Source organism: Heliangelus exortis, chromosome 11 (genome assembly GCF_036169615.1).
Source record: "Heliangelus exortis chromosome 11, bHelExo1.hap1, whole genome shotgun sequence".
Classification (NCBI taxonomy): Eukaryota; Metazoa; Chordata; class Aves; order Apodiformes; family Trochilidae; genus Heliangelus; species Heliangelus exortis.
This window is the reverse complement of record NC_092432.1, coordinates 2,212,622-2,237,361: the sequence shown is the minus strand read 5'-3', so window position 1 is coordinate 2,237,361 and position 24,740 is coordinate 2,212,622. Positions and strand designations below refer to the sequence as shown.

Sequence of the window (24,740 nt, the reverse complement as noted above, 5' to 3'; positions counted from 1 at the left end):
TGTCAATGCAACTTTTTTTTTTTTTTTTTTTTTTTTTTTTTTTGGCAGATTTGGAAATACAGAGTATGCATCTAGGCACTCAGAACAGAATCAATGGTCCTTCTTGTCAGCTGGGATGTGGGGAGTCTCTGACCACTGCCTTAGTGAGATATTGATCTGTTCAAAAATAGCAGTGAGGTTGTGTTATCCTCAGTCCTGACACCCTGCCAGAGCTTAGGGAGCAGACTATGCCAGAGATGACTTGTGAATATCTGAGGCAAAAGAACTGAGGTGGTACATTTGGAGGATCTTGTCTTCTCCCAAGAGAAGAACCTGATGTATGTCAGTGTCATCAAAGTCTCAGTAAAACCCTGCTTGAATCTGCTAGAAGGTGAAGATTTCTTAATAAAAATTACAGTGATTTCAGCTCAGATTTCTGCTAGCAGATAAATGGCAACCTGGGGCTCTGATGACTCAGGAGAAGGTGAGCACAGGGACTCCCAATCTTCTTGTCATGGCTGAGTGTCCCATGTGGATGACATGAGCCACTGTACAGCTCTGGGAATATGTCCAGCCAGACCTCAGTGTTTCAGACTCCCTTCCTCATGGGAGGAATGCTCCCAGTTTACTGACCACTGAGGGACCTGGCTGTGGGGAGAATCTAGTGTAGTCCATGTTGCAACACATTGCCTGCTGTAGACCTTCATCTAGGGAGTGGCTGGGGAAGTAAAAAGGAGATTGCCACACTTTATATGCCTTGAGAAAAGCAAGACAGGTGGAACAGTTGTTTGGAATTGCAGCCTGGTTGGTTCTGAGCTGAGAGGGGAACAGCATTGCATCAGTGACCATAAAACAGTGACAGTAATAGAGGAGAAAGAGGCCAGTGAAAGTAGAGGTTGATGGGAGTCACACATTTAACAGACTGTGTCATTTTGATGCCCCATTGGCTTCATCTGCTCTGGTAGAGAGGGAATGGGAGATAGTACTTACTGTTTAATAATGTCTGAACAAGAGCTGAGAAGCAGCCTCCTTGTAGCAGCAAATGTCAGAAGAGCAGAAGCGGGGTCAGGAAGCTGAACTGCTTTATATCTTTGGCTGTGCCAGTAATAGAAGAGCTTTGCAGTACTTCAAAACACACCAAAAAAAAAAAAAAAAAAAAAAAGGGAATTTTGGGAAGGCACTGCAGGACACTGTAGCACTGAAGTACATCTGTCCTGCCAAGTGGACAGGTTAAAAGGTTGGATAAGAGCAACACAAAGCCATTAATTCTGTAGATGAAGTCACAAGCAAGGACCAGCAAGAGGAACACGTGCAGACATGAAAGAGTTATGCTTAAGAACTCAGACTAATTCTGCAGTGAAGACAAAGCATCTAATACCTGGTTCCAACAGGTTCATGACTAATGTTACACCAAGTGAAGAACCCAGACCAAGGACAGAGCTGACAATCCACACAGGGATGTCTTTTGCTCACCACTGGTGCTCCACAGGGATCAGGATACAAGCACCCAGGTTTGTCCTGTGAAGAAATTCATTCTTCAGGTGAAATCCTGGTCTCTTCAAGGTAACTCACACTCCCCAACCACTTACCATTCCTAAGGCTTGGTCTGTCTCACTGAGCCCATTGAGATCACACACATATTGATAACTGTTGATCATTTAAGGCCTGTAACTGATTTTATGCATTTTCTACCATTGCTTCAACTAGAAACAATCATTGCATTCTACTGTGCTGAGAGACATCCTGAGATCAATTCTGCTGATCAGTGATTCTAATACAATATTATTCCATGGGATAATTTTCAGCATTTAACTTTTTCTGGTAAACGATTTCCCATTGCCTCACTGCAGGGTTCAAAACAATCATTACCACAAGTTCAAACTGTTAATGAGGTTAAGAGACATCCTGAATCAGCAGAGCAGATTCTATGACCCAAGAAAGCTTTTCCTCTCTTATGCCCTCTGTCTACTCCTTCTATCCTGGCAAATTGACCAACTCTTGCCAGCAATTTGTAGAAAATACATTTTCACTAGTTAATTTCCTATTGGAACTTGATTCATCCAACCAGCAAACTTAATGACAATTTTTCTGTAAATTGTGCTTGAGGAAGAACACTTTTTCCAATGAATGCAGAAAATATTAAAGGCTACTCTTATGCATTGTCTTTCACTCTCTATGTATATGATCCAACAGACCTCACTAAATGCAGTCAAATATTATTTCCCAGAAAGAAGCTCCAGGTTATTTTGAGGACTGAAGGGGGAAAGAAGCAATTCTGTGCTATAACCAGTGGAAAAATTCCCCAGTTGTGTTGTTCTTAACCTGAGAGGAAAATCTGTTTGTTGCCTCAAGTAATTAAATTCTTGACAAGCTGGAGAAGCTCCTAAGATCCCTGCTGCTTTCAGCTGCCAACATATGGAGAAGTAGACAAACCTACCAGAAGAAGAGGAAATATAACCCAATCTACCCAAGGGCCTGGGATGGCAATTAATTACATGTGGTAACTAATTACAAAGTATCAGAACTGTGTGAGACTCAAAAGTTTTGGGATTGCATTTTTCCCTGACTGAACTTCACTATAGAAATTTTACTAGTATATTACTACTGCTTTGCTTCACTACCTCTGCTTTCTTGCTATGACTGTATCACTCAAATAGATCAAGCATTTCCAGGCTCCAACACTGGCTGAGTACCTCTTTGATTTAAGCAGTGATAAAGGAAGCAAAAAGGATAATGTCAAAGAAAATGAGCTATTATCAAAACCAGCACTTACAACAAGCACAAGATTCTCAGAGGTGCTACAGCAGTGAAAGATGTGAGTGGGACTTTGGACTGAACAGTCCAGTCCAATAACCAAACCATCTTGCTTTGTTCTCTGGAAATCACCTCAAAATTATTGCACTTGCATATTTTGCTACAGGTTTCCCACTTGGGGCACTCAGTGAAATTCTTTGTTTATAAATTCTGTCCCATTGCAATTGCTGTGAAATATTTCTTCTTGGAACTGGTACCATTGCCTCGTGTCTGTAGTTCTCTGATTACTGACTTGCCCTGAACTGTGGGTCTCCTGCCAAGAAAATCCTATTTACTGTCAGTGAATGACATAGCTCCACTGCTGATTGATTTTCATAGGCAGGGAGAATATGCTGTGTGTGTGAGAGTGAGGAAGGGTGCATCAAAATTGTTGTTCCTAAAAGATCAAAGGTAGATAGATCAAGGCATCTGGACTGCATGATACCTCCAACTCTCTTTGCTGAGCAATGCAACACCTGATAAAACTAAATTACACTGATTCCCCTAGATAAATTTTAGTCCTATAGCACACAGAAAAAACTATTGATTTTTCAAACAAAATCTTTCTTCGTTCTCATTCCAAATTTCAACAACTCAGACTAACAAAAATCCTTTTCTGTGTGCCTCACCAAACTAGGATGAATATGGACAAATTTTCTGCAGGCAAACCTGTTATGGAGCCCAGGCTATCGATGGCCTGGACCCTGGAGAGCCAACACACTTCAGATTTTATTTCAGATCAAGCCAGATGAAGGTGACCCTGATAGAATCAAGGACAGAAGTTTAGTGTTTGAAGATCATGTTCATGTATAAGCCACACTAACATTACTGGGGAGAGGATATTGAAATGCAGACACTTTCCACTTGTCTCACGTATCAAAAGAAACAACAGCAACGTGTTTCAGAGCAACTTACTGAGAAGAACTGCAAAAAAGATGCCAGGAAATAAATTATTGTATAATTATGGGGGCTGATTCTCATCTCGAGCCACTAGTTGAAACTTTCTGTAGCCAACTCTAGATTGCAGGAGGTCAGCTGCTTTCGGATCAAGTCCAATTTCTTAGCAATGTCTAAATGTCTAGGAGAAACTATCTACTAATGAGACATGGTAAAATGTACTTTCCAATTCCTGTGATTCACACTGTTTCCTGAAAATAGAAAAAGGGAGCTGGAAATAAAAACTTTCAGCTACACCATCAGAAGCTATTGAAGATGTCTACCCTTTACCACAAAGTAAATGTTATGCAGAATTTGCATAAACAAAACTATTACACAGTATCTGGTGAAAAAATATAATATTTGCATGCTCTTAATGATGCTTTTAAAAGGAATTCTATTCAAACTGTAGATTTTCCTCAAACAAGGCACTTTTGAATGCAGATGTAGTGATACCAGACCCTAAGATGTATCAGTGACTTCCTTCAGCAGAGCTGTAACTGAAAAGCTCCTTTTGTTGCTTGCTACACTGAATATCAGGTTTCATTTCCTTACAGGTATGCTTATAATGTATTTCATACACAGATTCTCATTTTAATCTGAAAATAATATCTTTATTTGACTCAATTACATACTTAAGTTGTAAGCTGTTTCAAATAAGGCTGTCTTTTAGTGGTTTTGCACATGGATTTCTGGGTATTACAGTAATAAAAGTAAATCATAGGATTCAGAAACGAAAAATCTTGATAAAAAGAAGGAAAGCTTTGGGACTAAATAGATTGAAAATATCACTTACTGCACCAGAGAAAGAGAGGTTTGCAAAGTGAATAACTATATTAGGAAATACTGAGCTTAAGATAAATTATTCAAAAATGTTTTGTGATCAAATCTGCAATGGACTGAAGTTTCATGAAAAAATTCCCTGGGGAGCCTTAGAAGCCTTTATAAAAAGTCAAAAGCATGTGCAATAATACACAAATGTGAAGTAGAATGCTATAATCTTGTAGCAGAAAGAAAGAAGAGAATGTCTGTGTAAACAGAGAATATCTGGTTCTGGAGGAGGTATCCATGGCTGGTTAGAGGAGCTCTGTCCCTGATTAGCCTTTTGCTATTTGATTAATACTCTTACACTGTACTAGAGTATGAAGTGTTAACAGATGGGTTTGGCTATCAGCCAGCATCATCTTCTTTCCCTGAGAATAATTAGGAACCCAAAAGGAACACTGAGTTACCAGCTGACTGCTACAAACCTACAATTAACCACCTCTATGTACTTTGGGCACCTACCATCCCTTTTGCTCTATCACACTCTTCTTTTTTTCTTTTTTTTTTTTGGCCCATGAAGAATTCCTGCAGTTTTACTTCACTGCCACCCACGTCACACAAGTAACTCAAGCACATGTCTCAGGAAGGTGCTTTGCTATATAAAGCTACAGAAAGAATTAGTACATCCATCTGAAAGCAGAACTTCATCTGCAGATCAGTTGTAACTTCAACAGCAATGGCTGACATTTACTATTGCTGAGGTGTTAAGACTACTATGAAATGATGTATATCCACAGTTCTCAGCCAAGCTGATGGAAACTGGAGCATTCCACACCTTTGGAAGCCAGGCACCTGACACTGAAGTGTGGTTTCAACAGAAGAAGGTATTTCTTTTCTGAAGCCCCACAGTGATCTTCTGCACAGTTTGGCATCTTAATATTTTTACATTTTGAGCTAAATGATTTATGCTTCGGAGTTGTCAGTACTTTTTATTTTAACATATGTTGTAATTTTCCACAAATTTTGAGGACTTGTTTCCTAACAGAGGACTATCTGTTTGCATTAAGCTACAGAGTGGCTGTCCTATTTTATTAGGTTATCACATATTCATCAGGAATCGATTCAGTTGCAAAAGCAATTGGAAATCCATGGAATAATTTATCTTTATTTTGAGATGTAGAAAATGTGGAATAAGCTAACTGGGAACAAAGGGAACTGCAATCTCTGTAAAATCCCAGCTATTATCCAGGATTTGACAAGCCACCATTAATAAACACAGCCAGTTTGGTATGGTATTTCATGTGGCAGGCTCATGTGGTTTCCCAGTGTGAATATCATTGGTATTTTTAAGAGGGATTACTAAAAGGTTCTAATACTTACAGGCACACATTCCAAAAGTTCAAGTAAAAGAAATGTAAATTATGAACAGGAAGATGAAAGAAGCTTTTGGGCCAAATTCAATCTGCCAAGTGTTTCCAGCTTTGGAAGGAGAGGAGATGGGGAATAGCTGAACTGTTTGTAAATGCACCCAGGTAGCCAAATCTTCATCCTGCCTGCTCAGGTTGACACATTTGGGGCATCTGCAGCTCTTGCTATAAATGGTTCAGAGACCAGAAGGTGGCAGGAGCAAAGCCCTCAAACCCTCAGCCAGCCTGGGCACTGCCAGCACTGACTGCTCCTTTCCAGGGTTCTAAAGTAAGTGAAAAATATTTGAAAGAGTGATTTAACATCAGCTCTCAAAGTGGTCTCCTGTCAGTCCCCTGCCATGGTTTTAATCTTAGCAGATGCCTAGGAATGAGGAAGAGGGATGCTCACACCTGGCATGGGCTGCAGGAGATCTCAGTCAACAGGGAATGTACCTTGGTCTCCCACATCTGCCTGATGGCTTCCCAGAGATCTAAAGGCAATGTGTGACAAAGACACTGGAACTGGTCAGGGAAAGGTCACAGCCAGAGGGAACTACAATTGAGAAGAAATGAAAGCAAATGCTATCTCAGATTTTCTATGTACATCAGAAGCTCTTTTTAAATGCCATCTAGATGGCCTTCCCCCCTCTCTCTCTCTGTACTAGGCTTTAAAACATCTTCAGAGCACAAGGGAAATATATTAAATGAGTAAGAATTAAAGGAGTGGTCAAGAAAACAAACTTTAGTTTATTTCATTTCACACATCCATCTTCTTCCTGACCCTACTGATTTCAAGAAGTCAACCAGCTCAACACATTTCTGAACTACTGATGAACTTCAGACACTTTTGGAGGGAAAAATCTTCTGGAGTTTTTTGTCTTTGTAATTTGATAAGTGGCAAAAGTCCTGTATGCACCCTGAAAAACAGCTCACTCATACATGGAATGCACAGAATCTTCTTTTTCTGGTTCTATGCAAGTGATAGGACACCAGCAACACAGGGAAGGACTGAGCCACAAATCTGCTGTGAAGCAGCACCAGTGCCCACTGTGCCCCTCTAGATCAGTGTAAACTGGCATTGACAACACTGAAGTCTATTAAAGCAGGAGGAAGGGGATTTTGAAAGAGAACTGAGACATCAAACAAGATGAAGTGAGGATGAAGTAACTGAACTTGTCCATTCAAACATGGGGGATCTCTGCTGATTTACAGCAGCTGGGGACCAACCTGTCTTTGCTAGAAGTAGGCAAATTAATGGACTAACCTCTTTCTTTGAACTCAACAATGAGCTCACATCTGTTATTCTTAGGCCTTTTTTCTGCTCCTGCTGAAGCTTCCAGGCTTCCAGGACATTAGCATGAAGACTATGACTGGCCCTGAATCCAGAGCCTCCTTCTGTGTCTGCATTCCCAATGTTCTTTTATACTGATCTCAGATCACCAAAAGCAGAGCAAAGCCTTTTTACTGCTGCTCTAGCAACAGCCTAAACCTTTTTCTAACTATAATGCCTGCATAATTTTTCCTCTGACATTAATCCCCTTGAGACATCATATAGTTTCAGCATACCCTCTTTTCCACCCTTATGCTATTCTCATTCCTTTGTATGAACATTTTGTTTCTCCTCCTTCTGCTGCATTTCTTCCTGAAGCCCTTCCCTTATTTCATTACTACTTCCCACCAGCATCTCTGTAAATCCATCAGCATCCAGAAGCTGACTGCAAATATAAAATGATGGATGGGAGATGAGAATTGATTTTTTCACCTTGCCATCAGAGAGGTCTCTCCATTATCTTTAGGCTAAAAAGTAACCCAGGGTCTTCATCTGGGCCATAAAATGAACTGACCCACTTAGAAAGCAGGTCTCCCTCTTCCTGTCCACATCCTCCTGCCTCCCCAGGTGCTCAGGATGAAGCAGCAAAGGCCTCTGCTGGTTGCAGAGCTGTGGCCTGATCCACTGCCTTCTGTAAGAGGGTGTGTTGGACATCAGAATATGGCTCCTGGGTTGCACTTGGCAGCACAAGTTGAGTGCAGATAATCACTTCTGCTGCTTGCTCCTTCTGTTGCTCTGCTCTCAACACACCTGCTCGTGCAATAGGAAAGAGGGATCCCTCCCAGCCACCACACAGTGCTAAGAATGTGGCTGCTACTATGACTACAACTGCTGCTACTAGAAGCAGAATTCCTCTGCAAGTTTCCCTTCAGATGGGAACACAGAACCCAAATTATTTTCCTCATATTCTTCACTGGAAAAAGACATAAGGAGTCCTCTCACACGCATACAAAAGGAGACATTTTGAAGTGTGTCCTACTGTCCTTTCAACTCATTAATTAATAACCCTGGGTGCATAGTGGCCTTCCACACCATTTTCTCACACTCCTACATCCCAAACCAGAAAGAGAAAATGAATGTTTGCTGCTACAAAGTATCCATGTACTGCTGTATCAATCCCCTTAATTTATGGTGCCTTATTGATGGACAAAATGTCATTCTTGAATAATATACCAGTAAGGGTCTTAGAGAAAGACTAGCAGCAGCTTTAATATGTCTGTAAAGATAACATCTATTTCTCAGTCTAGCAGTTTTTAAACAATATATTTTCAAATTACAGAAGTGCTCACCATGAGGAATTTAAAATTGAGGTGAGAAGGAAAGGGATAACATTTCTTCTAAGATGTTAATGAGCTACTGCATTATAAAGTGAAAATAATCAACAAATCTGACGTATGAACAAACATAAATATTCAAGGAAGTTTAAGCTGCTGATTCAACTTTTTTGAAGAGTGTAAAACTTTTGCACTGATCACATAAGCTATTATTTTTCTTTCCATTCTAAGTACACTCTGCTGCTGTGCTGGTGTAACATATGCACTGCATTGCAAGTATTGTAACTCATCCAGATGGCAGGAAGCTTTGGAATTGCTACTCCTATGGTACAGATGTTTAACAATCCAGCCATATGGCTCCAGTAAGGCAGCCTTTCCAAAAATTACAAAAAACTAAGCTAGACCTGCAGCCATGTAAATGTGGGTGCAGTCCTAAGGTAGGAATGTTCATCTTGCTACCCTATAAATCATGGCTCACCCTAGGAAGCTGGTCTGGCTACTGGAATAACAGAATTTATGAAATGTTATTTAAAATCCTGAAAAGAACCAAGTCCCAAATTTGCATTATTTCACCAAATCATTCTTTTATTAAAAGAATATTCCTCCTTTTTAAAAAAACTTAATTAAAGGTGTCAGATACAAGGCAGTTGGAAAGAAGAGTAAATAACTACATGCAAATATAATAATGCCCCTAAGCACAGGGCTGAAATACCACCCCAGGGGCCAAGCTGAGATTCAACCAGTGAGACCAAGAATTCCTCTACAAAAAGATTTGTCAAGTCAAGGACCCTGGTGATGGTTGTGGTGATTGTAATGTGGGAAGATGAATGCTGAGAAACAATCTGAGATCAATAATATCTCGGCCACAAAAGGAAAGAACCATGAAGCAGTCAATCCATAACTCTACTGAATTTTGGCAGCTTTGAATGACAAATAAATGGCAGCAAATAAGATTGTTAAATCACTAATCCTGTCATTATTACATCCTGTCACATTGCATAGATTTATACATTAGATAAAGACTGTAACTTATGAGCCTGAAAACCAAAAGTGCTAAAAGCTAAAATATCTCAATCTATGGGAAAAAAAAAAAAAAGTGAATTTCCAAGCTGGTGTTTCATGGCTGCTTTATTCTTAAAAGAAGTCAGATATAAGTAGATGCCACTTATAGTCTCATCTTCTTTCTCTCTGTTGCTTGGGACTCTGACCCTTTGTTCCCAAGGAGAAATTTCTCTTTTATTTAAATCTTTAGTGCAAGAATAAGATTAAAATGGACAGATGGAACAAAGCATTGGTCTCACAGACAAAAAAATGTATCCATTTAGCACACAGGGAATCTTTCCACCTGACATACTCTTAAAGGGAAGTATTCAATTACCATCCACTCAAAGGGTAAAAATTGTTAAAGAGCCAGGTAATATTCCTTTTTTTTTTTTTTTTTTTTTTTTAGCAGCAAAGTATGCAGAGATGCTTTTGTCTGCCACAGATACTAATCTAGGCAATATAATTTTAAAACAACCCTACCAAAACCTCGAAGGGCAGTTGAACCCTGTGCTTGTTTAAAAAACATATTTTCTGCCATTTATGCATTTTCTCTGTCAAAAGCTTCCCTTAGCATACAAAGTAATAGTTGCTGTGATCTACCAACCAGAGCATGCTGTTTGTTTTCAGGGGCAGCTCAGTGAAACACTGTGTCATGTGTTTCATGACATCCAGAGAAGGGGAATTGTTCTGCAAAACTACCAGAGTGGTAGTAACCATTTCTAAGACATCAATACAAAACCCCAAATGCACATTTGCAGCATTTTTCAGGTGGCATTTCCTGAATATTATCAGAACCCAAAATTATTTCGAGACCTTTGTAGGCACAAAGAAGTCAATTTCCATATTCCAAAACTGTTTAACCCAGGCATTAATGGGCTGGCCAGATGTTTGTTTATCACTCAACAATTTAAATTACTTGACCTTGCACCAAAATTCCACATTTTATGGGGCAGTAGCATATGAAGATCCCAAGAGGGCAAAGAAGACACCAGGGAAAGAGAGGCAGAGCAAGCTCTGGGTCGATTTGATCATTTAGAACCAAGGGTAGATTTTATTAGACATCATCCATTTAGTAAGTTCCCATGGCAGGACAAAGATAAAACCATGTATCTGACATTGCTTAATAAAAAAAAAAAAGAGTAAATGAGAAGGGAAAAGATCAAAACAGTAGCTGAAAGCCTTCACTCCTGCTTTAAAATCCAAGAAAGTCATTAATAGAGATTTAAACTCAGCCTGCTTTGGTCTAAACATGTCACTGTTAATTACAAAGCTATTTAACTTTTGCAAGAAATAAATTCTGCTATTAATGAAAGAAGAACCAATTAGCTTTTAATCTACACACTGTTTTTTAATCAAACTTTCTTTTGATCATCAGACTCACTGCAGGATGTATTCTCTCCTCCTCATGTTGTAGTGGCTTCCATGATTGCTAATGGAATAGATTTGAAAAGAGCTGGCTGGGTGGGGAGAACCCTCTCCACAGGGCTGGAGCTTCCTTCCCTTCATGGCAGTGGGGCTGAGTGGAAGCTTGGAACCATGCTGCTGCATGACAGCATGAGGAAAAGTTTCCACAAGCAAACTGGAAAGGTTTTTTTGATGGTGTCTCCTGCCCCATCATCTCTTGTAGCAGCTGCCATTAAAGGAGCAGGCAGGGAAAATGTTAAGAGGAACGTGGGAGAGGGCTCCTAGACAACATTGTTAGCAGAAAATGCCAGTGAAAAGAAAAGAAAGAAATGGGAAGGGAAAGGGAGAGGGAGGTGCAACTGGGAATGAAAATGGAACTCATTTGTGACTGCAAAGAATGATGAATGGGAGAAATTGGCACAGGAACATAACATATGAAAACAACCCTAAGACAAAGGGGCACAGGGCTTGGTGTGTTGGAAACCAAAGGGATGACATGAAAAGGATTCACTGTAGCTAAACAGTGTTGTGCCTTCAAACTGTTAGTTGCAAGGTCAGAGAGTTTTGAGATGTTGTGTTTTATAATTTTTTTTTTTTTGCTATGTGCCCACTTGTGGTTTCAAAACAATAAGACATAGTATCTAGAATCTATCATTATGGACAGCTTCTTCCTGTACAGTAGTTCTTTTTCAGCTGCACTTGCTGCTCAGATCTCCTAGGAAGGAAGGAAGATGGGAAATATCCCCACAGCAGGCACTTTGCATTGATGACCATGCAGATAATGAAGTCTAAGAACTTGACCCTTGCACACTAAACAACAATATTTATCTGCACTGTGTCAAACATGAAACTTCTTGTCTGACCAGATCCTTGCTGTCTGTTCTGCAAAGCAAAACTTTGGTGTATGCTGCTATTTCTCCATGTATATATAAATAATATAAAAATAAATAAAGACAACATTTGCCTGGCAGCAGCAGAACTCCTCAGCATTAAGACTAACAAAACAGCACTTTAAAATTCATGTTAATATCCTCAAAAAATAAAAAAGTCTGCAGACAAGTCCTGTTGTTGCAACCAATAGGACAACTTAAAAAAAATAAACAATCAATAGTTCACAGAGGGAAAAGTGAAAATAAACACATTTTGTGCCAGACAGGATTTTGAGTCACAAAATTCAAGTTGATAATAAAAGTCTGTGGGAGAACTGCTGAAACTATATTGATACTTAACAAATCTAAAGCTAAGTGCAAACTTCACATAGGAAGAATTTTAGCAAAGACAACAGGTTACATTTTCCAGGACTTCAGTAACAGCACTTCACACTTCCAGAGATCAAATTATTACAATCCCTGTGAAATAAGGCTAATTCTAATGCCTTATTCTCAAAGGACTGGTAATTTTTCACAGTCCAAAGCCCTTTCAAAGTAACTGTTTGGCATAATGATCATTTAGAATGAAATTAGGATCCATTTGGGTTTTTGATGTGCTCACATAGTGCAACTTAAGTCCAATATAGGTACTTAGATAAAAACACCAAGAGAACTGTGTAGAAATAGCTGTAAAGCACTCTGTCAAGACACATGAAGCTAGCTGGGTAATTGAATCATTTTCACATTTAAAATTATTCTGTCGCTCTAAACCTGTCAATAAAATTTGGATTCTGATGCTGATGAAAACACCTTGTGTTTTTCTATTGTCATAAAGCCATTCTAACAAGATGTAGACAAGAGATCCCCAGCTGCCCTCTCCTTTTGAGCAAAGTGTAGCAAATACATTCTGTGTCAGAATACTTGGGAAGATACAGGACTGAAAAGAGGTGACACTAACCTCCAGGACATTTTTAATTAACAAAGCCCCTAGGTGTTGCTGAAAGATCCATTTTGTATTTTTGTCCCCCTCTGACTGACCTAATACACTCCAGATCTTTTTATTTACTGTATTTTACAGAGTTCAATTAGGACCAAGTTCTTCTGACATTTGCAACGCTTTAAAAAGAGCAAAATTATTAACAGGAACCCTGGGAAGCACAGTGAGATTTCTGCTCTTCTTGCCTGGAGTAAGAACTTGCAAAGTTAAGAGGCAGAAACATTACCTCTTATGCTATGTAATAGTTATTTCATAAGAGTCTCCTCAGTTCCTCTAATTCTTTTTTATGCATACTTGCATAAATTACTCCCCAAAGTGAGGTCTAATTCAAGAAAGCACTCAGGATTTTGATTAACTCCCTCCTGGATGATTTCAGCAGAATTTTACCTAGATGCTTGCAACACACATACCTGAAATGTTCTCTATCTGCAGTTCTGCCTGATGACAGTGGGACCTACAGGTTCTGAGCACCTCTGAAAATCAACCCTACTGCAATACATCTTTAATTTGTTTGTATCTCCTCAAAAAAAAATTACTTTTAATTGTCACTTCAGTAGGAAAGCTCTGTACTTACGTATGCAGTAGTCTTCACTTTCATAATACCCAGGGCAGCACTGGGATCTTCTCCTGTGCATGGTTCTGAGTCCTCTTCTATAGGCTGTTTTATAACTTATCCTAAATAGCAAGACAGAAAACCATTTGACAATATGGAAAAATCAATGCCTACTGTTGGAATTATATTTGTGTAAAATTATAGTAAGGATAGCATTCAATAATTATTTTAAAATGCATGAAAGCTTTTGATATTCAAAGCCACAATAAAAAAAATAAAAATCAATACTTGTTTTGAAGCTTGAAATATAACCTATATTATAAACACAGCACTTGTGACAGTCAATCATTGCAGCCCTTCCTAGGACTCTTATCTTAAAACATTTCCCCAGGCCTTCAGCAAAGGCAAGGGGTTTCTTCAAGACCAAATAATTAATTTCTGCATCTCAACAAGGTCAGCAATCATCGATGGAATGAACAGAATCTTCTGTGGAGCCCACTCTGCCAGCTTGCTACACAAGAAATTACCACAACAGAAACTGCTCTCCATAATACACAATAAAAAGTTAACCCCAGGTGATTTCTTTCTACTTGCTTATGCTTCCAAGGCATTTCTGCTTTGAAAAATGACATTATAGTCCCAGTTCAGTGTTTAAAACATGCTTTCCCCACCACAACCTGTAGTGTGGTGTTAAAAAAACAAAGTGTTAAACATTTGGTAGCTTTTCTTGACTTATTCATAGCATTAGCAATGATACCACATCAGAACAGGAATATTTATCATAGAATATTTAACAGTGAACATTTCAAAACAGCTTTGTTCATGTTGTTTTATTGGAAATAGCCTGCATTGAACAGAAGTTACACAATAGTCCAGAAAGCTCTGAATCTCTGGTCAGTTCCATTCATTGTAACACAGAAGCTAAAAAGCAAAAATCCCACACCCAGACAGGAATGGTGCTGAACAACCTTTTTGCTACTGAACATCAAGGTACCAATCTCCCTTGAAAGGTTAAAAATATTAGTGGATGTTTAATAGGATACTTTTCTACCTGGAATCAGAATTGACATAACTTCAGTATCCTTGATTTTTTGGGAAAAAATATTGGTTCAGTGCCAATATTCAGTGCTAGAAATGGACCCATCCTCATCTTACCTGATTTTCAGTCAGATGTGGATGCAGCATTTCTAATACAGATATAATGACACAAAATCACAGAAAGTTAGGGGTTGATAAGGGCCTCAAAAGATCATCAAGTTCAACCCCCTGACAGAGCAGAGCCACCTACAGGAGATCAAGTAGGAATATAATTATCACTAACCCTCAAGTGCCCAATTCTTCACATTTAGGAGGTGCAGGGACTTCCTACCATGCAGCTGGACACTGATCTCATGGAAAGGAGAGTTGGTGATGTTTAGTCACATAATAAACACTTCCAAGCATGTGGTGGGGTTAATGACAAGGCTGCATAGCCCTGAATAGCTCATAAGGGACTGACTACCATGGATCTCAATCAAATTTCATGCCAAAATCTCTTTACTTCAATCAATGACCTAGAATGTCAAAGATAATGGTTATTGTACTAAAGTACATCTTCCTGTACATCCTGGTATTAGAGTACCACAGACAGGCTGGAAAGTTGGGCAGGGAGAAACATGATGAAATTCAACAAGGGGAAGTGTAGAGTTTTGCATTTGGGGAAGAACAACATGATGTCCCAGTATAGGTTGGGGGCTGAGCTGCTGGAGAGCAGTGTAGGTGAAAGAGACCTGGGGGTCCTGGTAGACAAGAAGATGCCCATGAGCCAGCAATGTGCCCTTGTGGCCAAGAAGGCCAATGGCATCCTGGGGTGCATTAGAAAGGGTGTGGTTAGTAGGTCAAGAGAGGTTCTCCTCCCCCTCTATTCTGCATTGGTGAGGCCACACCTGGAGTATTGTGTCCAGTTCTGGGCCCCTCAGTTCAAGAAGGACAGGGAAGTGCTTGAAAGAGTCCAGCGCAGAGCTACTGAGATGATTAAGGGAGTGGAGCATCTCCCTTATGAGGAAAGGCTGAGGGAGCTGGGGCTCTTTAGTTTGGAGAAAAGGAGACTGAGAGGTGACCTCATCAATGTTTTCAAATATGTAAGGGGTGAGTGTCAGGGAGATGGAGTTAGGCTTTTCTCAGTGGTGACCAGTGATAGGACAAGGGGTAATGGGTGTAAATTGGAGCATAGGAGGTTCAAGTTGAATATCAGAAAAAATTTTTTTACTGTAAGGGTGACAGAGCCCTGGAACAGGCTGCCCAGGGGGGTTGTGGAGTCTCCTTCACTGGAGACATTCAAAACCCACCTGGACACGTTCCTAGGTGATGTACTCTAGGGGGCCCTGCTCTGGCAGGGGGGGTTGGACTAGATGATCTTTCGAGGTCCCTTCCAACCCCTAGGATTCTATGATTCTATGAAATACAAGGTTAAGGGAGGAAATGAAAAGGCAAAATAAAGTTGTGTGGGATTTAGCTCTTACCTGTGTCTGGTGCACTTGAACCAGTTCAGTATATCAGTACATCTTGTGTAATAAATCTGATCAAAAGGATGGGCATAGGATTCCTGTACTGTCACGGCATAGCTAGGATGAGACAAAGAAAAAAAGTGAAAAGCTGTTTGTTGGAACAGGAAAAGCTTCAGTTCCCTGTATATCCTCCTCATCTAACTCCAGAGTGAATCAATAATCTATAACTAAAACAGGCACAGAGATTTCAGTCTGAGTAGTAAGATTGCTCTCTAGAAGAGAAACAAATATTACTACAATTCATGTTAGCTTAGAAGGTGAAAAGGGCATTTGGTTAACTTGAGAGTACAAATTTTAAAAAGAGAGAAAAGCCCCTTGGTTTAAAATGTCTCAGTTGCCTTCCTGCCTGGGACTGTTTATTTTTTCCCTTGTATTGCACATAGCTAATAAAGCTGCTATTAACTCAGCACTGCTGCATTTTGCCAGCACAATGGGATGCTCAGACTTCATTTTATGATGAAGCAGCAGCATCATTACTCCAAATATTGGGTGTACCACTCAAATAGGAACACATCAAGGAGTGTTTATTTTTCTGCTGCACAATTTTAATCCTTCTAATTTGTAGCAGAAATAACCTCAGCACTATCTGGAAATTTTAACATGAGTTCACTTGTATCCAGGTGTGGAACACTTTGAGATGTGCTCAGAATGGGATTTTCCCCCCTTGTACAAATTAATGGATATAAACAAAGCCTGGGCAAATTGATGAGAAACCACAGAGCTCCAACAATGCTAAGAATTCAGCAGTCTCCTTCCCAAAACAGGACTGGGTCATGCAACAGGTACTTGATTAATTACTATGATTTTATTTAAAATGTCCAGGCCTTTCAAAGGATGTAGGAAAGGAAACCTCATTTACTCATTAGTCTCAGCCCTTTTAAAACATTGTATGGCCCTACAGTGAGTGTGTGCAATGCTTAAGGTACTCAGTCTTGGGTCATGATCTGGAAACAAGCTCTGCTTTGTCAGAGCTACAGTATCATTGGAGAATGATACTCAAATCATTCTAGGCAGGGTCAAGACCCAGGAATAAGCTCCTTGAGGTCACTCATTGTATTGATTGTTTTCATCATCCCATTGTTTTCTGACTCATCAGTGGAACTGCTGATATGATTAAGCCCTGGGAGACTGTACCCATGAGGGAATCCCAAATATTTACCTCAAGGGCCTGACTGGCTTGAAATTAAAGCCTGGCCTGTACTGCCCTGCTTGTCGTGCCCCTCCTAGACAAGCCAAGGTTCTACTACAAGTTGCTTTTGCCCTCTATCATAATTAGACAACAATGTTTTCACCTCTACAAAAGCCAAAATGTAACATATTTCCATTACTCACATATTAATATAAAACAGGAGCACTCACAAATGTTTATTATTATTTTATGATCTCGTTTGTTATCCAGCAATTGCCCTAACAATCTTTTCCCTTTGATTTATTAACATCTAAGTAACAAAGTCATCTTGGTCAGTACAACCAATCAATTTTGGTATTTAATTTTTGTTTCTCCTTGATTGGGTCTCTAGGTTGCTGACTTTCTTCAGACAAAATCAATATTTTATTCCTGTGCTCTGAATGCACTTCACCTCCCACACCAGACTGCAAAATCCTATTCCTGTACAGTCTTTGCTTTGCAGCTGCATTACCTAAAATCAGTTAGTTTTCTAATTAAAGTCACTAAAGTCAAAACATAATGCCATTAAGGTATCACTCTATTTTTGCTCTTTTAGAGGGTTTATTTCACTAAAGTGTGCAGTACTTCATATTTGTGTGGAACCACACAAGAGAAGTGGAAAACCACAAAAGAGAAGTGGAAATTTAGCAGGTTAAAGTTAAGTGGACAAGATCTTCAGCCTCTTCAAATAAACCCTGCATGAACGTGCACCTTATCAAAGTGAATGGGTCTCTGTGTACCACAGGAAAGGTCCTGCACAGATCCACTTTCAGTACTAGGACACTGGAACAATAGAGAGAACAAGAGTCACCAGGGCCTTTCATTCTCAGTACTTTCATGCAGATCTCTTTGATGCAGATACAGCCACAAAGTTCAGGACATCCAGAAAAAGCCTGCACGTTGCAGCAGGAAGGGCTTGAAATTTAGTCACAATCTGTAATAGTCTTGCTAGACAATAGCCAGAAAAAAGCAAGACAGAATAAGGCCACCATTTCTCTAACTCTCTCCATGAAAAATGAAAACATGTCCATGCAGCCCCTCTAGCTGAGACTACAGAGGAGCTTTCCAAAGCACAGCTGAGGTAACAGGGCTGTGTGGTCTAGAGCTCTGCCTTTAGAACCCATCCTTGGGGATCATTCAAATATTCCCCAAATATTCTCAGAAGTGCTGTTTCTGTCATGCAAATCCACGTTCCTGTTGTGAGGCATGGTGTTCTTTAGAAATGGTAGCTCTGATTTAAATGAAAACAATTGAAAAGGGTAGTGAAAAAAAATAAATTGGCATGTTGTACTTTACCTTTCCCAATGACTACAAACATTTGGATCATCTGGGTTCAGGGCCAATGTAGTTTTGAGCAGAAAAGATAGAATGAGTCCTTTCAGAATCCACCTGAACAGCATATGTGCCACCATTGTTGTATCTAGATAAAGACAAGTACAATCATTAAAGATATTTTTTCAAAACAACATCCTTCTAGGGCTTTTCATCCTCTCTTTTGTGCAAATCCAAATAGTGTGGAATTATTTACAAAGTAAAAGGCTTGAAAAAAAAATCAATCAACTAAACAGTAGAAGTTTCCAAAAAGTGCAAATACATTCTAAAAGGAATTAATATGTTTAAACCTAGTAAAGCAGATTGATTTTATTAAGGCCCCCAAGATATTGATAGCCTCAATGATATTTCCAAAGAACATTGTCTAGTGCTTGTTTTTACACCTGTCTGTACCAACACAATCCCACCAACCTATAGACAAATGTAAGAGCACTCAAACACCTCCTTAAGATTTTTTTAAGTGGGTTTTCCATATGTGACTATAGCAGGCTAGATCTGAGACATATGCTTGCTACATGACTGAAGAGAGTTAATCCATTTTTAACACTTAGATTGGGGAATCACTTAGGATGATGGGAGATCAATGTATTGGGTCCCATTATGGAGAACACTGAAGATGAAATAAAAATATTTGCATTCAAGTTGGAAACAGACTGGATAAAATTCACTTGATATGGTCTCTTCATGATCTTCCTATACCTACCTGTTGCTCACCTGAGGCTTTGAAACCAAAGTTGTAGTGTTTGCCTAGATGTCCCCAATGGCATGAGTAAAAAATTCAAAATAGATTGGAAAGGCAAAGCTGCTTTTAAATGTAACTGCATCAGAATTGTTCATCTGGAAAATGTTAAGTCAGTAATAAATATTTTTAAACGTGCAATTCAGGCATTCAATCCATCATTCAAACCCAAAGTCCCATAAATTATTCCTGGCAGCAAGGTTGCCCTGAAAATAGATTGATTCTTCATATGATAATCTAAAAAACACGTGGCTCATTGCCTCATGGTCCAGAACAGCAAAAAAAAAAAAAAGGATGTTAAGGAGTTTACTCTGCTTGGCACTGATATATAGCCCAGCATAAAGAAGTCACCACAAAACAGAATGAATAGCAGAGGAACAGTCAGGAAAGCTGATCTGAAATTCCCTCCTGATTCAAAGCCTCCTAAGCTAGTTCAAGGACACTCACTGCCTCTAGTGGATTCCAAGTCAGGATCCCAGTGGGAATAATAGCTCATCTTTTAAATTATTCCTAGAGCTTTGCTAAACCCAAAGATAAATCTTAAGCCATGTAAGTCATATTAATGTTAATTAACATGATTTAATGGTCACGTTCCTAATGAAATGGATTTAAGTCTATGAGTGACCATTCTCTTTCCAAGGCCCATGGCAACAAAGTGAAAGCTTACTCTGGAAATTAAAGAAGGCTGGTGAGGAAAAGACATGAGTTCTGTTTATTGAAGACTTTGCAACACTTGTCCTCCACACCACCTCTCCATGGAGGAAAAGTGTCTTGAACAACTGACTAGAAAAAGTCAAGTCCAGCAAACCTGATGTTCAAAAACCAAGAGATTGCTTGAGAGTAGAACTGAGCTTTCTTTTAATGTAACATACACCAAGAGATGTGAACCACCAAGTATGAGGCTCAGCAAAAACAGCTTCAGAAGGTACCTCTGGCTTATTCTGGTAGCTGCCATTTGAATAACACTAAATTACAAATTAAGAGAGAGTTTTTCCAATCAAAACAAAAATGCTGTGCTCGGTTTGTTAACTTCTGAAGAACATCAACAGCCTGGGTTGATCCTAAATTTGAAGCAGAAAGACAACCTGACTTCTGCCTAAAGAGAGTGAGTCTTTTCACATTCAATTAAGGCAGCTTTGTGTTGTAATTCTGTAGTTCTGAGATCTCTATTTGTTGCTAAGAAAACAATGTGCCAGCTTGATTTTTTTAACCCAACACCAAAAAATTTATAAGCCTTAATTGCATGCATAATATTTGTTTACAATGTATTTGAATGAAGTTCAACATTTTTTCCTAAATTTTTAATGATAATGCTATTTTATTATCTGTTTATAAATGCACTGCTTGTGCAATTAATTTCTTAACTTTTCAAGTCTGATTATATATCAGAAACATCCAATGCTCCAAATACTGCAGAGCCTCATTCATCTCAAGTGTCTCTTTTTCTAACTCAAATGAAATATTTCACTTTGATCACTGTTAATAGAAAAGACCTGATGCCAAAATGGAATGGTTGCTATTACAAGATTCTGAATAAAACTCTAAAAATAGGAGAGCATTTATTAACAACCAACATCAAAAAAGAATTCAGTAATGACATCTAGTATATTTTTTTCCAGCTTTTATTGCTCAGCATAACATATACTACATTCCTGCACTGAATGTAATATTTGGAACATATTCTCCAAGGAGGCAGCAACAGACAATTCAGGGGGGACAGTGCCTGTAACTTAATTAAAGATACAGTCAAATTAGAGAAAACATTTCCAGTGTCTGCCACTGCCAGACTCCTGAGGATGGGCAGCCTTTTGGGGCTAGCAAGAAAATAAATGACACAGAAGTCCTCTGTGCAGTCCCTTAAACAGACTCTAACTTTTTGTTCCTCCAGGTCTGATTTTTCTTTCTGGGAGGAAAAGAAGTCAATTTAGGTACAATTTGGCAAGAAAGAGGGCCTTTCATTCCAAAATGCAGTCTGGTGATTTTTCACAAGTGTCTCACCCTCTGTTAATTATAACTGATTAGGTTATGTATCTGTTCCTCATTAAGCCACTTTCACATAACGTGATGCTTTTTGAATAAATTTCAGTACTTCACCTTCAATATTGATGCAGGTTACTGGCTCCATCAGAAGAGAAAGGAAACACTGAACCTGAAGCCCCAAATCTGAGCTATAGAAAAAGAAGTAGGTGGGAAGTCACTGATTGATTTGTCTGTGGATTTCACTCGGTGGAGGAAACTGTGCTGGGATTTGCAAAGAGACCAGAAGATGCAGATGATAATTCAGATTCAATTAAGAACATGAAAGTGTGAAGAAAAGCTGCTTGTCACTATCTCTTGCAGTTTCTACAGCTGTGACAGTCCACAAAACTGGGACCTACATATAAAGAAAAGCCTCAAAAATCCTTGCTGGGAGAAACAAGGATGGTCTAAAACTTTCTCCTGGTATTGAAGACCTGGCTTTGGCAATATTCTTTTGAAAGAGGTCTTGTGCATACTTTTAAGTGGCTGGGAGGAGAAAAAAAAAAACAAAACTAAAACCACACATTAAATTTCCACTCTGCTTCCTTGGCTGACAGACTAGAAAATTTAACTAAAAGTGACCATTAGAAAATTTTGTGTTCATGGGCAAAAGTAGTGAAATATTTCATTTTGACATTTCTGTCATAAAATATTTCATAACACATCTCTGACAAGAAATTCAAAGAGTATTTCCAGTCCATGACAAAGTTCTAAATCAAATACTTTTGGCTCAATTTGGGACAAGTTCTGAACTAGGCAAAAACCCAGTTTGGTGTCCAGATGTAATAAGGGGAAAAATTTATAGAAATGTCTCTCACTAGCATGCAATAGTTTAAATCCTTCAGCAATAGTTTAAATCCTTCAATACTTTTGAAGATGGTTCCATTAGATGTCTCAATTTATATGCAGCCAACTGACCTAGACTGATTTTTTTTCCCCACAAACTCCCATGCAACATATTTAACAAAGAGTAAAATAAACAAGTCTTACCTCCAAGTGGTAAAAATTCCTAATGAGTCCTGTTTATACAGACTATCAGCACATGAAAACACACAGCACATGAGCAGGAGAGCAGAGGAAAGCTCTTCAGGAGTTGCCTGGCCCTGCAAGTAATCAAATTGGAAAAACAGAAAACATTGGGTCAAAAAAACAAATGACTGGGGGAGTGGAAACAAGACAGAAATGAGATAAGCCTTCTAAAGAGTTGCCTATCAGCCAGGACTGCTAGCTTTGTTTTTAATAGCATTTGATGGATTCTGTTCCAATAAGTCATCTAATAATTTTTGATCTGTTAAAATGTAAATTTTAATACTCTACCTTTAAATTTTAGTGTCAGCAACATCCTGTCATGGTATCTCAGCCATTTAATTTGTCACCTCCTTCCTCCCCTGTTAGAAATCAATCATGGATTCTCAGACTTTGTTTCCTGTCACATAAACTACATTTTGGTTACATACAGACTTTTTCTTCTGTAATATCCCAACAAGGAAGTCCAGTTTCTTTCAGGAATTTTGATGAAAGACCTTGCAAATGCCTTCCTGAAATCTAACTGGACCTTCTTGATTCACATGTTTACTTCAAAGAGCTTCAACAATTTATGAGTCCTTCACAAAGTCATCTTCATTCTTCACAAATGAATTATATTGATTAAGAAGTTCCCTAAGTGTGTTTTTAATTATAGTTTCTACCAAACAGGGAAACCTAGGCACATCAAAATTAAAATGTCTCCTAGTATTTGCATGTGAGTGATTAGGGAAAATGCAAGAGAACAGTTAAGGCAGAAAGCAGAAAGTTGGATTTCAGTGAAGAAGCATTAAAGTGACTGAGTGTTTGCTGATTACACTATTTTAGTCTCTTAAGTAGTAGCAAGCTTCCAACAAGCTGCCCTCTGTGGCTTTCCTCCTTCTCATCCCATCTGAAATTTTCGTGATAGTTTAGGCAAGGGATCAGTTAAACACACAGTTCCTTTGGCTCTACATCAGATTTTGTAAGAAACAAGCTGTTACAGAAGCTAAATGAGGCCATGAGTTTCAAAACTGATCAGGATTTTTTGGATGACTCCATTCCTGATTAATAACTTGAGATAACACAAAAGGGCTGAAAAATATGCAGAGCTCAGAATTCATGCTAAGAAACAGGTTGTTTCCACTGGGAAGTCAAGAACTAAGCCACTTAAACTTACCAGTAACCTCTAAAAATTGTTGCCATGACCAGCAGAAATATTGCCAATGACAGGTTGTGGTTTTGTTCTGATTTTTAGTGGAAAATTTAAAGGTGTTTTAGACAGATAAACACCGAAAGAAGGATCAGGTACTGAATTCAGAAGTACTGACAAAATGATTCTTATCATCTGAGCCCAGAAAAATTCAAGTGATAAAAGAACTGGCAGAAAAAAAAAAAAACAGACTCTGCAGTGGGTTGTTGGGTTCCCTCTCCTGACATCTTACTTGATTAATGTGGGAAGACAGTAGATGAGAAGCTGCCTCTGCTAACAAAAGCTATTTCAGTGAACAGGGTCTATTTAAACCTCCAGGAGTCACTGTGCTGGGGGCAAATCATACACTTCACATGCAGAGCAAAAAAAACCTGGTCTTCCACAAGGAGAGAACTGACCAACCTGCCACATGCTTTAATAAGCATATTACAACCTGAAAAGTGGTTAGATACTGAAGCAATAATGATAAACACATCTGGCATAATCCATCCACTCTGAGATCAACATCTGTGCACATAGAATGCAGACATTTTCCTTTGATCCATACTTGCACAAACTCAACATCCATGCACACTCATGCAAAGCACAACTACCACTCCCCAGAGCTGTTTTTCATTGCTGTAGATTTCTTTTTTCTTAAATAATTCAATAGTTAATCAATAGTCCGGCAGAAATATGATGAAAATATTATATGGACACCACTAAAAACATTGCTGAAACAGTGCCCAAATCCAGATAATTGCTGGCTCCTTTTCAGAAAGGTCAGCTTGGGAAAAAAATAATCTGTGATTTTCTGCCCACAATTTTGTACTTGTGTTCAACTACCAGTGTAAAATTGGAAGCCAGCCCTTTGAACATTTGGCCCTTGAAGTTATTAATCCAAACTCAAGTCCACTGAAACGTCAGTGTTGCTTGTAGCTCCTCAGCTCTGAGCTGATCTTCCAGGCCCTGGCAGTTAGGACAGGGAGATGGCTGACATTCCACTGGCACTTTCTGCCAAAAGCAGTCTTGGAAGGCAAAAATCCTGATACCCTGCAGTATATCAACAGAAGACCATCCCCTGCAAGCCAAGAAATGCTCCTGGGGCAATCACAGCTAAACCCTTTCAATTAAAACACTGCAAGAAGGAGTCACTTTGTGCATTTGTCTGCTTATCCCTCCTACCCTGATGTCCCTACCCAGAAGGGGACAGCAGGAGAAGTCAGAGCTGCAGCATCCCCTGCACCCATCCCTGTCTTTCTGCACAGTACAATTCTAAAGCTGCTGAAACTGCGTGGTGAGCCACGTTCTCTACTGATTTAACACATTTATATTCACTATCCCATGCATATTTCAGATATTCCTTCAGATACATTACTTCTGAAGAGAAAG

General features: G+C 39.1%; 1 protein-coding gene across 5 annotated transcripts in view; it reads right to left on the bottom strand.

The window, feature by feature from the left end:
* The window catches only part of MEGF11 (multiple EGF like domains 11), a 266,370-nt gene that overhangs the window by 171,329 nt on the left and 70,301 nt on the right, over nucleotides 1–24,740 (bottom strand). For all 5 annotated transcript variants that reach the window (XM_071754168.1, XM_071754163.1, XM_071754165.1 and 2 more), the window contains 4 exons: nucleotides 22,145–22,257; nucleotides 18,361–18,484; nucleotides 15,852–15,953; nucleotides 13,372–13,472 (listed from right to left, as the gene is read on the bottom strand). In XM_071754168.1, coding sequence (XP_071610269.1) covers nucleotides 13,372–13,472; nucleotides 15,852–15,953; nucleotides 18,361–18,476 — 319 coding nt within the window. In that variant the 5' untranslated portion in view covers nucleotides 18,477–18,484; nucleotides 22,145–22,257. The remainder of the gene's footprint in view (nucleotides 1–13,371; nucleotides 13,473–15,851; nucleotides 15,954–18,360; nucleotides 18,485–22,144; nucleotides 22,258–24,740) is intronic.